Source organism: Tursiops truncatus, chromosome 12, assembly GCF_011762595.2.
Source record: "Tursiops truncatus isolate mTurTru1 chromosome 12, mTurTru1.mat.Y, whole genome shotgun sequence".
NCBI classification, from domain to species: domain Eukaryota; kingdom Metazoa; phylum Chordata; class Mammalia; order Artiodactyla; family Delphinidae; genus Tursiops; species Tursiops truncatus.
Genome location: NC_047045.1, coordinates 18,278,641 through 18,295,967, shown reverse-complemented (window position 1 = coordinate 18,295,967; position 17,327 = coordinate 18,278,641). Strand labels below are relative to the sequence as shown.

At 40.0% G+C, this 17,327-nt stretch overlaps 1 protein-coding gene and 1 long non-coding RNA gene across 4 annotated transcripts in view; one reads left to right on the top strand and one right to left on the bottom strand.

Annotated features, from left to right (window-relative positions):
- Positions 1-17,327, top strand: part of ME1 (malic enzyme 1) — a 198,006-nt gene that overhangs the window by 2,727 nt on the left and 177,952 nt on the right. The window contains exon 1 of one of the 3 annotated variants that reach the window (XM_019929370.3): positions 1,725-2,029. The exons of 1 other annotated variant lie outside the window; for it this stretch is intronic. In XM_019929370.3, the coding sequence (XP_019784929.1) occupies positions 1,952-2,029 (78 nt within the window). In that variant the 5' untranslated portion in view covers positions 1,725-1,951. Of the gene's footprint in view, positions 1-1,724; positions 2,030-9,615; positions 10,087-17,327 lie in introns of those variants that run through there. One more of the 3 variants, XM_073789392.1, reaches the window with a different exon arrangement.
- LOC141275994 (uncharacterized) lies at positions 937-1,740 on the bottom strand. The gene is made up of 2 exons (XR_012324728.1): positions 1,533-1,740; positions 937-1,318 (listed from the first exon to the last, which is right to left on the bottom strand). It is a non-coding gene; the product is annotated as an uncharacterized lncRNA (long non-coding RNA).

Here is a 17,327-nt window from a genome sequence, read left to right as displayed (position 1 = left end):
AGTACTCTTGGAACTGCACGTGGGTATACAAAATGACTCCCCCAGCTAGGCCTTATCCTGTCATTCAAGAGGATTGAAGCTCTTTTCACGAGAGAAATAAACGTGGAAGGGAGATGTGAACTCTCCCTGCACTGGCAGGATTCTGTAATCCCTCTGTAATGATGGCTTGGGGGAAGAGCCCACACACTCTTTTGGGGCTACTCCCTATATTTACATCAGCCTTTCTATCTGTAAATATTATATCACAAAACTAGGAATAGACAGGTAATGTGTCTAAATTTATGTAATGAAGAGCTGTATTATCATAAGGTTCTGTTGTACTAACATTTTTGTTTCTTCTTCAGCATCTTGTGTTTTGTTTCCGGGCTTGTTGTTAAACTGGTCTTGTCGCCAATAAAATACGCTCATTGTAATGTACCTCAGTTAATTCAAGAGAGTGAGTTTTGTAAAGTATACCTTCTTCTCAGATGTTGTTGGGTTAATTATTGATGGATTATAGAATTCACAGGGAAAACTGTTACTGGAATGCAAGGAATCTTGAAATAACTCTGTGATGCAAATAAAATGTTCTCTATTAAAGCAACTGATTCTAGATAATTTAAAGGCTAGCCCTAAGAAGCTTCTGGATGGCCAAAAAATAAGGCCGTAACAAATCTTTCTGATAAGGAAAAGTAACATAATTAGAAATGAAACACTTTGGTTGAACGTCTAGTTTATGGATATATAAAATCAAACGCTCAATCCCAAACACTACTTTTTGTAAAATCATTAGGTAGGAACAGGGCAGAAACTAGCGATCCTATTAACTGAAAAGGAAATTGGGGCACAGGAAGCCTTTAGGGTGTGCTGTGTCTGACGCTCCTTTTGGCTGTGATCTGATTGCTCCAACATTCCTTGAAACTTCAAGTATAAATATCAATAATAATGGAATTCCAGCGCTGGAAGATCATTTATTCCGACCTTCTCGTTTTACCAAAGAAGACACTGAAGCCCTTAAAGATTGAGTTACCCACCATTATTCAGAGAGAGAGGTTCGTAAACATCTCGGCTTCTAGAACTCTTGGGAACAATATATACAAGATAAATATGACTGTCCAGTGGGCTCTAACATTTGCACCTTGTCTTTTATATTAATGGCATTAAAATAAAATTCCCAGGGACGATCTACAGAGACTCCTGCGGCGTCGCGGCACGCACTTTCCTCTCTTGCCTTTCTCCCAGTTCTACCCGGGCCTGTTCTTTCTGGGTCAAGGTTGGTTTCCTCCGAACCCCGGCCCTGGCTGCCATCTGGAACTGTGCGCAGCGCGTTTGGAAGCGCCTGATAGGAGGGGAGAGATGAAGTGTCGTTCGCATCAGTCAGTTAAGGCCTTTTGCAACCAGCCCCCGGGCCCCCCCTCTGTGTCTGGGCAGCCGTCCTCTCTGCCCGAGGCTCTCCGTTTCCCACCCCATCTCAACCTCCCCGCGGAGTGCGGCTGCGGGGCCGCCTCGGCCAGGGGTGATGGTGCCCACGGGCCGGGCGGGGGGAACCTGACCTTGCTCCCCATTTGGTTCTCTGGAGCAAGGAGGGCACTGCGTGCGCCACACCGAGCCACGTCCCACGCAGCGATGGGCTGGGACGGTTGCGCCTCTAAACCGATGGCGAGCGGGGACCTGGGCGTGGAAGGGAGCGGCACCGCCCGGGCCTCGCCCTTCCTCCCCCTCCTCCTTGCTCGCCGCTCGCCTCTCCCCCAGCCATGACTCAGCGCTTCTCGCAGGCTGCCGGGCTGTGGACACGGGCTCCTTGCCGGCCCCTCCCGCCGCGTCCACCGCCTCTCTCCCACCCACGCCCGCCCTCGACCGCCGGCCCTTCCCCAGCGCCGCCGCCGCCGCCACAGTCAGCTCGGGCGTCCCGGCAGCATCAGCCGCCCGACCCGGCCAGACCCGACCCCGCCGACCCCGCGCGCCGCCCGCCATGCAGCCCCAAGCCCCCGGCCGCCGACACACCCCCCAGCGCGGCTACGCCGTGACCCGGAGCCCCCATCTCAACAAGGTAAGCCCGCCGGCTCCCCCTCGGTCTCGGTCAAGGTCACGGGCAGGCCCCCCGGCGGCGCAGCGGACGCCGCTTAGCCCTTCCGCCCGCGCCCCCGGGATGCCGTCCCGCCGGAGCGCCCCCCGAGAGCCTGGGCGCGGGGCGAACGGAGGGGCCGCCCGTGGGGGTCGGTCCCCGGGAGCGTGCTGGGAAGGGGTGTTGTGGCTCCGCGCCTGGGCATCTTGTTAGGGGAACGGAGGGGACGTAACTTGTTTAAATACCGCTTGGCTTCTCCGAAAGCGGGAGCCGAGGCAAAGAAAGTAGTGGCAGCGAAGTGCGTGACTGGAGTGTGCCTGTGAAGGTAGCAGGTGGGCTGCCAGCTCGGCCTCGATGTGCCACGCACGTACGGGGCGCACTCAGGGTGCCCATCACTGGAGGCTGCCGTGCAGCGAGGTGGCCCTACGGCCCCAGCTCGGCTAGAAACGCGTTCTGAGTGGGGTCACGTGAGCAACCGGAAAGTCAAGGCCTCTCGGTTTCTGGAGGGACGCGGTTGAGAGGCTGGGAATTCGTGGTGGGTGGCTTTTGCCTCGGGGGCCCTGGTGTGGCCCGGCGCAGAATCCCTGCCCCAGACGTGGGACTGTGGGTAAAGCCGTTCTATGTCTTTGAACCTGGCCTGGAAAAATTTTTTTTTTTAGGACTCCTCCTCTTTTTTTATGAAAAGGGGAATACAGTGCAAGAGACCCTTTTTCAGATCCTCCTAACATTTCATTTTTCTTCACTGGTGATGTAAACACCTAAGATTTCTCTCAAATGGAAAACACCTCGGAGTGTATCAATTTCCTGACGAGATACTTAGCAGTCACATTTATTTTATCGCCAGGATTTGTCTCTGAATTGTTCTTTTGTTTAAGGGTGTGCTTTTTGACATTTCCTTTAGTACATGGAAAATGCCATCAATCAGCACAGAGGCCTGTTGGGTCATTTGGGGCTCTCTACCAGACGCTTCTTTTCATCAAGAACTGGACCTCCGCGTCCCCCTCCCCCAACATGGTGCCGGTGATTTGTTAATCATTATTAATGGCTTAAAGACTTGTGACTTCTTTGATTTAACAAACTATAGCTCCTGTGAGTTCTTTTTGATTTTTGTGGTGACAGGCAACTTTTACTTATCTGTGATTATTCAGTATTTCTGGTCATAAAGCATTATGAAATTTTAAATATTTCCTACCTATATTTTCCTCAGTGATTTTTAATTGCTAGTTTGATTTTATACTTCCTTTTTATTATTCTGCAGGTTGGGGCCTATTTGCAGTAGGAAAAAAAGGGAAAATTTGATGTGACAAAACAATTTATGACTTTCAGGTGTACCTGCCTGCTGTAATTTATGACCAAATAATGGGTTGCCCCTTAAAAAGAACCACGTGAGTGATATAACCTGTTTGAATTTCCTCCAGTCAGGGGCCAGGGTGTCTGTTTCAAGGGGTTGATGGAATAGGCAATCCCTGAGCAAGAGTCATTATGCCTTTACTGTTTGCATCAAGAATTTAATAAGAGTCCTGTACCACAGTGTTCACTGCAGCACAATTTACAATAACCAGGACATGGAAGCAACCTAAGTGTCCATCATCGGATGAATGGATAAAGAAGATGTGGCACATATATACAATGGAATATTACTCAGCCATAAAAGGAAACGAAATTGAGTTATTTGTAGTGAGGTGGATGGATCTAGAATCTGTCATATGGAGTGAAGCAAGTCAGAAAGAGAAAAACAAATACCGTAGGCTAACACACACACACACACACACACACACACACACACACACACACACATATATGGAAGCTTAAAAAAAAAAGGTTCTGCAGAACCTAGGGGCAAGGACAGGAATAAAGACAGACACAGAGAATGGACTTGAGGACACAGGGAGGGGGAAGGGTAAGCTGGGACGAAGTGAGAGAGTGGCACTGACATATATACACTACCAAATGTAAAATAGCTAGTAGCTGCATGGCACAGGGAATCAGCAGGGTGCTTTGCGACCACCTACAGGGGTGGGATAAGGAGTATACGTATGCATATAGCTGATTCACTTTGTTATACAGCAGAAACTAACACAGCACTGTAAAGCAATTATACTCCAGTAAAGATGTTAAAAAAAAGAAAAGAATTTATGCTCTTGAAATTCTTTTAACTCCTGTTCACAAGTAAGGGTTAATTTCCACTTAAGAATAATAATATCACAGAGATCTTCCACCAAAGGCATTAAGGTGTGGTATTGAATGTGTTAAGAACATGTGTTTTGACTTTGTAACTGAACTTTATTGTCTGCATAGTATCAAATTGGATTTAAAATCCAGGTGGCCAGCTTTGGAGTGATTAATGGAATAAGCTTTACTCTTCTTGTTCAGTCCTAAGACAGTTCTGTGGTACCTCATGGAAGTCACAGAACATCCTCTTATGTACAGCTGAAACTATAGTTGTGGAATCTTCTTGATGGGCGCTGCTCTGAAGACCTCTGGGCCTTTAAGTTTTCCAGTAGCCCAGAAATTTTTCTTGATTTTTGTGGTAACCTTGGCTGCAAAGAAACTAGTAGATCTTTCCCCCTATAACCCCCCAGCCTGTCACCTGGCTACACTAAGTCTTCTTCAGCCACTGTCACACAGACCTTCATCACCTTACCTTTGGGTAACTGGCACAGCTTTCCTGGTTTTATTTTCAGTATTATAGTCTGTCCTGCGTGTAGGTATGAAAGAAATATCTTCATCAATTAGCATTTTATTCATGTTGCTCTTCTGTTATCCAAGTATTTTTAGTATGATATTATTTCCTATTACATTGAATGTAAAATCAATCTGTCAGTTAGGTCTACTGTCTTCTCCACATTTATCTCATTAGGTCCCCAATTTAGCCTTCCACTTAAAATATATTTGCTGAATGTCTTACTTAGTGCTTGCCTTTTTGTCTGTGCGGAATTCCTACAATGAAAATGTCATTAGTTGATTTAATAATGATCTCTTTGGGGAAGACTTTCCTAATAATTTTAGTCCTATTAACATTACTTAACACCTCTGTTTTTTATGTATTCCATTGTAACATGTCATTTGGTATTTACTGCATTGTATTTTTTTCTTATTTGATTTAGATTGCCATAGGAATCATAATCCTTAGTACATAATTTTGCTCATTTAACATTAAATAAATGTGTATTTAATGGAGAAATGAGCCATGTTAAAACATTCTTTTTTTTGGTCTTCCAAACAGAACTCAGCTTTTAAAGCAGGTGGCTTTTAAAGTGGTAGTTTGAGCGTTATTCCAAGACATTTCTCTTTAATGTAATTTCTTGTAAGTAAATTCACATTGAAGTCTAAAGCTCAGTTGACTCCATATACCATTGTATTGTATAATGGCATGTAGTCAGAAAAGGTGGAATTTGGTTTAAGCCTGACCATGAAATTTTAATTATTTGCTGGATAAGCTTTGGGAGGTGTTTAATCTTGGTACAAATTGAGGTAAACAGTAGATGTGATCTGAATTAAAAAATAAAGAATTTAAGGGAATTCCCTGGCAGTCCAGTGGTTAGGACTGTGCTTTCAGTGCCGAGAGCCTGGGTTCAGTTCCTCGTCCCTTTGTCGGGGAACTAAGATCCCCCAAGCTGTGCGGCACAGCCAAAAATAAAAATAATAAAATAAAGAATTTTAAAAACGTTAGAGAAATAGAATCTTTCTTCATTTGTAATAATTCATGTCTGGTTCTTACTGTTTGTATACTCAAGTATACATCATTGCAGGTAGGATTTCATCATAGCATTTGGAGAAGCATTTCTACGTCACACTTATGAGATTCAGTATCTTTCTGTTCACAGCCCAAATTACTTGTTTTTTTGTGTCCGGAGCACAGGCTCCGGACGTGCAGGCCCAGCGGCCATGGCCCACGGGCCCAGCCGCTCCGCGGCATGTGGGATCTTCCCGGACCGGGGCACGAACCCGTGTCCCCTGCAGGCGGACTCTCAACCTCTGCGCCACCAGGGAAGCCCAGCTTATTAACTTTTAAATGTGAGAAATGAGCTTCTGGGCAAGTGCTTTTGTAGATGTTTGTCTTGATATGTCAAGACCTAATGAGCTGAATGTGTTGTAGGGAAAAAAAGAGAGAAACAAGGCTGATGATTATGAAGGAAAGTTACTTTAAACCCCCTCTTTTTCTTCAGTGTAAACTATACCAGAATGAATCATTCAAAAAGTTTCCACCTAGTACAGTTCTCTGGAGTTGCCCCAGCAATATGATAAACTGATATATTATTTAACGTGGAATCCCACTGATGTGAAGCCCATCGTAATGAAGTGTTCAGCCATACGCCTCCATATTTGTCTATTGTCTTGGTAATGCAGGATAGTACAAAACCAAACAATGCGGTGCTCTAATGGGTAGAAAGGAATTTGATTTGAGAACTGGTGGTGTGGAGTACAGAAAATGTTGAAGAGAGGAATAGGTTTGAGATTTTTCATTTTGTGTTCTGATGTCCTTCAGACTTTCGGGCAAGTGTGGAAAATGCGAAATAATGGAATGGACCCTCTAAGACTTTGTGTTTAGAAGAAATGAGTCCAAGTCACAATTCTTTTCATTAGCAGTTGTGAGATTTTGAGTGAGATTTTCTTAACTGGCTTCAGTTATTGTCTTTATAAAATAGAATGATGATTTCATTTATTTATCTCGTTCAAATTTTAACAAATATTCAGAATCCACTATATGCTAGGTAATATTCTGGGTGCAGGGGATATAGCAATGAATAAGATTCGTGCTTTGAATGTACTTACATTTCCATTTGAAATACGATTTGTTTTACCTCTTCCCTCAGATATTAAAGAGTGTATATTAGTTTTTTCTGACATATATTATAAAACAGGTTTTTTTATTACTACAACTAATTATTGATATGATAATATTTTTATATAGAGAATCTGAACTCATAGCTGGAACGGTTATGAAGTACTTATTTTTTATGTAGTTTTTACCCCCTTCTCTCTTGAATTTTTGATTTAACAAATCAAACATGATTGTGTGACCTATTAAATTTATGAGTGTCATAGTAAAAAATAAAACTATACTTTCTCTCTGGGAGAGACAGATGGACATTTTACTCTCAGATTCATATAAGTGAGCCTGACTGAGATCACATGTCCTTTGCAGTCTTTCATAGATTTTCACAGAATGCCAGGTGTAGGTTAAAAAATGTCTTTGTGAAGAAAAAGAACAAGGAAAGCTTTTTGCTTCTCAGTACTCTGCTCAAAGTGTGTGAAGGCTTGGAAGTGTGAAAGAAAGGTAGAGGTATGCCCTGGGGAGTTAAAATTGCTGAGGTGAGAGCAGTGAAATGCAAAGATATGGAATTTAAAAGTTCCAGTGGTGTGAAACCAGCCTTTAATCTGTTTGACTTGGGAAGTAATCAGTTACTCTGACAAAACAGGTATATGGACCGTTTTCCAATGGCTTTCAAAATTGACATGACCAAATACTGTTACAGACTCCAAGTGTACTGATTTGGTCTGTTCATTACATCATTATTTATTTTATGTTACTGAGCCAACTCAACAAACTTGTTGATAGTGTATGGACCCAGAACTGATCAGCAGACATGTTATAATTCAGTAGGACTAAGCTGGGAATGTTTCTAAGCTAAATTATTAAGAAATTTTCTTAGGCATGGGGCGTAAATATAAAGTTTGGTTGTTTGTATTCTTAAAGTGCTATTTAAAATATTTTATGGCTTATATATTAATTTTACCTGTCTGTAGCTTCGTGTGTGTAATATAGTACACTATAAAGCAAAGGAATAATGTTGCCTTAAATGAATTTAGAGAATTTAAAACATCAGTATTTTTCCTCAGGCCCTGAAGATATATCTAAGTTAGCCATCAACTAAACTGGTTTCAGATACTTGAGGCCTTTGGGATTAAAGACAGGGGAGGGACACTATGCCTTTAAATTTCTGTAGTTTAATCTGGTAGTTTGGGAAGTCAATATAGTAATTGATAATGTTCTCTAAAACATGGAAATGTAACTATTAGAGTTTCTATGCTAATAAACAAACCCTAGACCTAAAACACTAATTTTTTTTTTTTAAATAAGTATTGGTTGAGTAAGAACATCAGCAAAAGTACTTTCATGTTCACAGGAACATGGTTCTATGAATTACATCAGGAATACATTATGAGTATCCCTGCAGTAGTTAAATTCTAAAATGTCTCACTAAGACCTGACGATCTGGAGACTGAAGGAGGCCTAAGACTCCATTAAAATATTAAGGCTGGGCTTCCCTGGTGGCGCAGTGGTTGAGAGTCTGCCTGCCGATGCAGGGGACACGGGTTCGTGCCTCGGTTTTGGGAGGATCCCACATGCCGCAGAGCGGCTGGGCCCGTGAGCCATGGCCGCTGAGCCTGCGCGTCCGGAGCCTGTGCTCCGCAACGAGAGAGGCCACAACAGTGAGAGGCCTGCGTACTGCAAAAAAAAAAAAAAATTAAGGCTGAGCCCCTTAAGCTTGCAATATATTAAAATACATTTAAAACATCTATTCAGAGTCCTCTAAGATATTTAAAAATTTTTTTGATTGTGAGACATTGTATATATACATACATAATATATGTGTAAATACATTGTTATGGGCTGAATTGTGTCCTCCCCAAAATCATATGCTGAAGTTCTAACCCCAGTCTCTCTGTATTTAACCATATTTGGAGATAAGGCCTTTAAAGAGGTAATTAAATTAAAATCAGGTCTTTAGGGTGGGCCCTAATCCAATATGACTGATGTCCTTATAAGAAGAGGAGATCAGGACACATACACAGGAAAGTCAGTGTGAAGACAGTGGGAGAAGATAAGCATCTACAAGTCAATGAGAGAAACTGTGAGAAAATGAATTCTGTTGTTTTAGCCACCCAGCGTGGTACTTCGTTATGGCACCTTGAGCAAACTAACACATTTATGTAATTGAAACAATTTTATAATACAATACTTGCTGTGTATAGCACACACTAGTACTATCCCATTTCAATTTTTTAAAAATGTTGGTTGTGATTCATTAATGAATCACAATCCATTTAATCCATTTTAAAATTCGAGTTAAAAAAAAATCTGCTCTGTTGCTTAAGTAGTGCATTTATGTGCCTGGGAGGATTATTGCAGAGTGACTTTCTGTTCTGTGTCTTAGTGTTGTATATGAAGTTTGAGTTTGTCTTGGCAGTACTGGCCCAGCCTCCTTTTGTTTTTCCATCTACCTGTCCAAACTGAGGTATGTCTTAAACCAATAATCTTGAAACTAGGAGAATGTTATCGTTGTAACTAATATTGGCAGGTCTGGTTAGTAAGCCAAACAGTGTCCTTACTTATGTACCCAGAGCCAATAAGAAATTGAAACGTGGTTAGTGAGCATTTTTATGGGCCTTTAAACTTTTTACTTATTCAAAATCTTGCTTATATTTAATTTTTACATATGTTAACTATATCATAATAATATGACAGAATTGAGAGCAAACAAATTAGTCATTATGAATAAATATGAATGAAGATTAACTCTAATAAAATTATTTTCAGATTGTTTCACAAAGCACAGGCAAGCTATGCTGAATATGAGAAATACATTGAGAACAAAATGTTACAGAAGGGCTAAAAACAAAGATATGAGAAAGTACAAACAGCAAGAAATCAAGGTTATCCTGACATCAGACAGTGTAGACATCATGTCAAAAAGCATTACATGATCAGGACTTCCCTGGTTGCGCAGCGATTAAGAATCCGCCTGCCAGTGCAGAGGTACCAGGTTCGAGCCCTGGTCTGGGAAGATCCCACATGCCGCAGAGCAACTAAGCCCGTGCACCACAACTACTGAGCCTGCATTCAAGAGCCCGCGAGCCACAACTACTGAGCCTGTGTGCCACAACTGCGGAAGCCGGTGTGCCTAGAGCCTGTGCTCCACGAGTGAAGCCACCGCAATGTGAAGCCCGCGCACCACAAGGAAGAGTAGCCCCTGCTCACCTCAGAGAAAGCCCGCGTACAGCAATGAAGACCCAACGCAGCCAGGAATAAATAAGTAAATAAATAAATTTATTTTAAAAAAAGAAAAAGCATTAAATGAGATAAAATACATAATGCTGAAAGGTACAATTCTGAATGAAGTTATACATGTAATGAATGTCTATGCACCAGATAACACAGCAGGTACCTTCATAAAAAAGACAGTATAGGAAATGCAAAGAGAAATAAAAAAGATACTAATGCTAGAAGACTTCAACTAATCTCTCTCAGTGCAGGACACATCATGGGGGGAGAAACTGCTTCTGTACAGTAATTTCTTCCTCAAATTTCTCAGGAAATTTATGTTTTTCCAAATCATGAGAATATTCAGTTGAGAAATTGGGAAAATAAGAAAGCTTAGTAAATAACAGAGATATTACTGATTAGAAAGACCTAATGACAAAAGGAAGAGCTGGAAATTGTACTTGTAGAGTAAGAGGTTAAGGTTGACATTTCATGGATCTTCACAGCAGTAATGATCTGTCTAATTAGTCAGTTTTGCTTGTAGCCGTTGCCAGTTTCTGACAATATCTGTCTTTTAGTTTCTGTGTTTAGACCAGTCACACTTCATGTAATTATTCATGTTTGGATTTCTGTCCAGAATTTTATTATTAGGTGTCTGTTTGTTCTCTGTTTTTTATTCTTCTGTTTTTCCTTTCCTGCCTTCTTGTGTATTATTTGAATATTTTTATTATTCCCTTGTAATTTCTCTATTGAGTTTTTTTTTAAATAAATTTATGTATTTATTTTTGGCTGTGTTGGGTCTTCGTTGCTGCGTGTGGGCTTTCTCTAGTTGCGGTGAGCAGGGGATTCTCTTGTGGAGCATGGGCTCTAGGCATGTGGGTTTCAGTAGTTGTGGCACGTGGGCTCAGTAGTTGTGGCTCACGGGCTCTAGAGCACAGGCTCAGTAGTTGTGGCACACGGGCTTAGTTGCTCTGCAGCATGTGGGATCTTCCTGGACCAGGGCTCCAACCCATGTCCCCTGCATTGGCAGGCAGATTCTTAACCACTGTGCCACCAGTGAAGTCCTCTATTGAGTTTTTGACAATATCTCTTTGTATAGTCTTTTTTATTAGTTGCTATGGAAATTATGATATACATAACTTTTCACAATCTACTTAAAATGAACATTTTGCCACTTAATTGGACTGTAGAAATCTTACCATCATATCGGTCTCACTACGTTCCTCTGTTTATGTTGTAGGTGTTATATGTTTTACATCCACTTACATCTTCATATGTGTATTACATAGTATTTTAAAAATTGAGATATAATTGACAATTGATACAGTTTCAGGTGTAAAACATAATGATTCAATATTTGTATATATTGTGAAATGATCACAATAGGTCTAGTTAACATCCATCATTGTACGTAGTTGCAAAAATTTTTTTCTTGTGATGAGAACTTTTAAGATCTACTCTCTTAGCATCCCAATATGCAATACAGTGTTACTAACCACAGTCACCTTGCTGTACATTATATCCCCAGGACTTACTTATTTTATAGCTGGAAGTTTGTACCTTTTGACCCCCTTCACTCATTTTGCCCATTCCTTATTCCCTACCTCTGGCAACCACCAATCTGTTCTCTGTATCTGTGAGCTCGTCTCTCTTTGTTTTGTTGTGTTTTGTTTTTTGATTTCACATATAAGTGAGATCATACAGTATTTGTCTTTCTCTGTCTACCTTACTTCACTTTAGCATAATGCCCTCAAGGTCCATCCAGCTTACTGCAAATGGCAAGATTTCTTTCTTTTTATGGCTGAATGATATTCCATTGTAAATATTTACACCACGCTTTCTTTATCCATTCATCCATTGATGGACACTTAGGTTGTTTCCTTATCTTGGCTATCGTAAATAATGCCGCAGTGAACATGCGGTGCATATATCCTTTTGAGTTAGTGTTTTGTGTTCTTGAGATAAATACCAAGAAGTGGAGTTTCTGCATATGGTACCTGTATTTTTAAATTGGGGAAGAACCTCCATACTGTTTTCTGTAGTGGCTGCACCAATTTCACTTGTACTAACAGTGCACAAGGATTCACTTTTCTCCACATCCCTGCCCACACTTGTTATTTCTTGTCTTTTTGATAATAGCCATTCTAACAGGTGTGAGGTGATGTCTCATTGTGGTTTTGATTTGCATTTTCCTGATGATTAGCGATGTTGAGCACTCTCCTGTGTGCCTGTTGTCCATCTGTATGTCTTCTTTGGAAAAATGTCCATTCAGATCTTCTGCCTGTTTTTTTTTTTTTTTTAATCAGATTCTTTGTTTTTTTGCTTTGATTTGTATGAAAAAAATTTTTGATGTGATAATGTAATGTTTATAACTTTTGATTTTAATTGTGATACATGTTTTAAAGAGTTTAAGAGGGAAAGGACAATCTATTATAGTTACTGAGATATTTAATGTTCCTGTTACTCTTCTTTTATTCCTGATATTTCAAGTTTTCCTTAGGTATCATTTCCCTTCCACTTAAAGGATTTCCTTTAGCATTTCTTTTAGAGCATTTTGCTGGAGACCAGTTGTCCTCTTTTTCCTTCCTCTGAGAATGGCTTTATTTCATTTTCATTTCTGAAGGATAGTTTCTATTTTCTTTTGAATTTTATTTTTTTTATACAGCAGGTTCTTATTAGTCATCCATTTTATACACATCAGTGTATACATGTCCATCCCAGTCTCCCAATTCATCACACCACCACTACCACCACCCTGCCACTTTACCCCCTTGATGTGCATACGTTTGTTCTCTACATCTGTGTCTCAATTTCTGCCCTGCAAACTGGTTCATCTGTACCATTTTTCTAGGTTCCACATATATGTGTTCATATACAATATTTGTTTTTCTCTTTCTGACTTACTTCACTCTGTATGACAGTCTCTAGATCCATCCAGGTCTCTACAAATGACCCAATTTCATTCCTTTTTATGGCTGAGTAATATTCCATTGTATATATGTACCATATCTTCTTTATCCATTCGTATGTCGATGGGAATTTAGGTTGCTTCCATGACCTGGCTATTGTAAGTAGTGCTGCAGTGAACATTGGGGTGCATGTGTCCTTTTGAATTATGGTTTTCTCTGGGTATATGCCCAGTGGTGGGATTGCTGGATCATACGGTAATTCTATTTTTAGTTTTTTAAGGAACCTCCATACTGTTCTCCACAGTGGTTGTAACAATTTACATTCCCACCAACAGTGCAAGAGGGTTCCCATTTCTCCACACCCTCACCAGCATTTGTTGTTTGTAGATTTTCTGATGATGCCCATTCTGACTGGTGTGAGGTGATAACCTCATTATAGTTTTGATTTGCATTTCTGTAATAGTTAGTGATGTTGAGCAGCTTTTCATGTGCTTCTTGGCCATCTGTATGTCTTCTTTGGAAAAATGTCTATTTAGGTCTTCTGCCGATTTTTGGATTGGGTTGTTTGTTTTTTTATTATTGAGCTGCCTGAGCTGCTTATATATTTTGAGATTAATCGTTTGTCCATTGATGCATTTGCACATATTTTCTCCCATTCTGAGGGTTGTCTTTTTGTCTTGTTTGTAGTTTCCTTTGCTGTGAAAAAAACTTTTGTTTCATTAGGTCCCATTTGTTTATTTTTGTTTTTATTTCCATTACTCTAGGAGGTGGATCAAAAAAGGTATTGCTGTGATTTATGTCAAAGAGTGTTCTTCCTATGTTTTCCTCTAAGAGTTTTATAGTGTCTGGTCTTACATTTAGGTCTCGAATCCATTTTGAGTTTATTTTTGTGTGTGGTGTTAGGGATTTTCTAATTTCATTCTTTTACATGTAGCTGTCCAGTTTTCCCAGCACCACTTATTGAAGAGACTGTGTTATCTCCATTGTATGTCCTTCCCTCCTTTGTCATAGATTAGTTGACCATAGGTGCATGGGTTTATCTCTGGGCTTTCTATCCTGTTCCGTTGATCTATATTTCTGTTTTTGTGCCAGTACCATATTGTCTTGATTACTATAGCCTTGTAGTGTAGTCTGAAGTCAGGGAGTCTCGTTCCTCCAGCTCTGTTTTTTCTCCTCAAGACTGCATTGGCTATTCGGGGTCTTTTGTGTCTCCATACAAATTTTAAGATTTTTTGTTCTAGTTCTGTAAAAAAATGCCATTGGTAATTTGATAGGGATTGTATTGAATCTATAGATTGCTTTGGGTAGTATAGTCACTTTCACAATATTGATTCTTCCAATCCAAGAACATGGTATATCTCTCCATCTGTTGGTATCCTCTTTAATTTCTTTCATCAGTGTCTTATAGTTTTCTGCATACAGGTCTTTTGTCTCCCTAGGTAGGTTTTTTCCTAGGTATTTTATTCTTTTTGTTGCAATGGTAAATGGAAGTGTTTCCTTAATTTCTCTTTCAGATTTTTCATCATTAGTGGATAGGAATGCAAGAGATTTCTGTGCATTAATTTTGTATCCTGCAACTTTACCAAATTCATTGATTAGGTCTAGTAGTTTTCTCATGGCATCTTTAGGATTCTCTATGTGTAGTATCATGTCATCTTCAAACAGTGACAGTTTTACTTCTTCTTTTCCAATTTGTATTACTTTTATTTCCTTTTCTTCTCTGATTGCCATGGCTAGGACTTCCAAAGCTATGTTGAATAATAGTGGTGAGAGTGGACATCCTTGTCTTGTTCCTGATCTTAGAGAAAATGCTTTCTGTTTTTCACCATTGAGAATGAGGTTTGCTGTGGGTTTGTTGTATATGGCCTTTATTATGTTGAGGTAGGTTCCCTCTATGCCCACTTTCTGGAGAGTTTTTAGCATAAATGGGTGTTGAATTTTTCCAAAAGCTTTTTCTGCATCTATTGAGATGATCATATGGTCTTTCTTCTTCAATTTGTTAATATAGTGTATCACAGTGATTGAATTGCATATATTGAAGAATCCTTGCATCCCTGGGATAAATCCCACTTGATCATGGTGTATGATCCTTTTACAGTGTTGTTGGATTCTGTTTGCTAGTATTTTGTTGAGGATTTTTGCATCTATATTCATGAGTGATATTGTTCTATAATTTTCTTTTTTTGTAGTATCTTTGTCTGGTTTTGGTTTCAGGGAGATTGATGGTGGCCTCATAGAATGAGTTTAGGAGTGTTCCTTCCTCTGCAATTCTTTGGAAGAGTTTGACAAGCATGGGTATTAGCTCTTCTCTAAATGTTTGATAGAATTCACCTGTGAAGCCATCTGGTCCTGGACTTCGGTTTGTTGGAAGATTTTTTTTTTTTTTTTTTTTTTTGCGGTACGTGGGCCTCTCACTCTTGTGGCCTCTCCCATTGCGGAGCACAGACTCTGGATGCACAGGCTCAACAGCCATGGTTCACGGGCCTTCATGGTTCATGCCACTCTGCGGCATGTGGGACCTTCCCGGACCGGGGCACGAACCCGTGTCCCCTGCATTGGCAGGCAGACTCTCAACCACTGCACCATCAGGGAAGCCCTGTTGGAAGATTTTTAATCACAGTTTCAATTTCATTATTTTTGATTGGTCTGTTCTTATTTTCTATGTCTTCCTGGGTCAGTCTTGGAAGGTTATCCCTTTCTAAGAATTTGTCCATTTCTTCCAGGTTGTCCATTTTATTGGCATAGAGTTGCTTGTAGGAGTCTCTTAGGATGCTTTGTATTTCTGCAGTGTCTGTTGTAACTACTCCTTTTTCATTTCTAATTTTATTGATTTTAGTCCTCTCCCTCTTTTTCTTGATGAGTCTGGCTAATGGTTTATCAATTTTGTTTATCTTCTCAAAGAACCATCTTTTAGTTTTATTGATCTTTGCTACTGTTTTCTTTGTTTCTATTGCATTTATTTCTCCTCTGATCTTTATGATTTCTTTCCTTCTGCTAACTTTGGGTTTCGTTTGTTCTTGTTTCTCAAGTTCCTTAGGTGTAAGGTTAGATTGTTAATTTGATATGTTTCTTGTTCCTTGAGGTAGGATTGTATTGCTATAGACTTCCCTCTTAGAACTGCTTTTGCTGCATCCCATAGGTTTTGGAGCATTGTGTTTTCCTTGTCATTTGTCTCTAGGTATTTTTTTTTCCTTTTGATTTCCTCAGTGATCTCTTGGTTATTTAGTAACATATTGTTTAGCCTCCATGTGTTTGTGTTTTTTACGTTGTTTTCCCTGTAATTGATTTCTAATCTCATAGCGTTGTGGTCAGAAAAGATGCTTGATATGATTTCAGTTTTCTTAAATTTACTGAGGCTTGATTTGTGACCGAAGATGTGGTCTATCCTGGAGAACGTTCCTTGTGTAGTTGAGAAGAAAGTGTAATCTGCTGTTTTTGGAAGGGGTGTCCTATAAATATAAATTAAATCTATCTGGTCTATTGTGTTATTTAAAGTTTGTGTTTCCTTATTAATTTTCTGTTTGGATGATCTGTCCATTGGTGTAAGTGAGGTGTTATAAAGTCCCCCACTATTCTTGTGTTACTGTCGATTTCCTGTTTTATAGCTGTTAGCAGTTTCCTTATGTATTGAGGTGCTCCTATGTTGGGTGTATATATATTTATAATTGCTATATCTTCTTGGATTGATCCCTGATCATTATGTAGTGTCCTTCCTTCTCTCTTGTAACATTCTTTATTTTAAAATCTATTTTATCTGATATGAGTATTGCTACTCCAGCTTTCTTTTGATTTCCATTTGCATGGAATATCTTTTTCCATGCCCTCACTTCCAGTCTGCATGTGTACCTAGGTCTGAAGTGGGTCTCTTGTAGATAGCATATATATATGGGTCTTGTTTTTGTTTCCATTCAGCGAGCCTGTGTCTTTTGGTTGAAGTATTTAATCCATTCACATTTAAGTAAATTATCAATATGTATGTTCCCATGACCATTTTCTTAATTGTTTTGTGTTTGTTTTTGTAGGTCCTTTTCTTCTCTTGTGTTTCCCACTTAGGGAAGTTCCTTTAGCATTTGTTGTAGAGCTGGTTTGCTGGTGCTGAATTCTATTAGCTTTTGCTTGTCTGTAGAGCTTTTGATTTCTCCATCGAATCTGAATGAGATCTTTGCCCCGTAGAATAATCTTGCTTGTCGGTTCTTCCCTTTCATCACGTTAAATAGGTCATGCCACTCCCTTCTGGCTTGTAGAGTTTCTGCTGAGAAATCAGCTGTTAACCTTATGGGAGGTTGTGTATGTTATTTATATGTTATTTGTCGTTTTTCCCTTGCTGCTTTCAATAATTTTCCTTTGTCTTTAATTTTTGCCCGTTTGATTACTATGTGTCTCA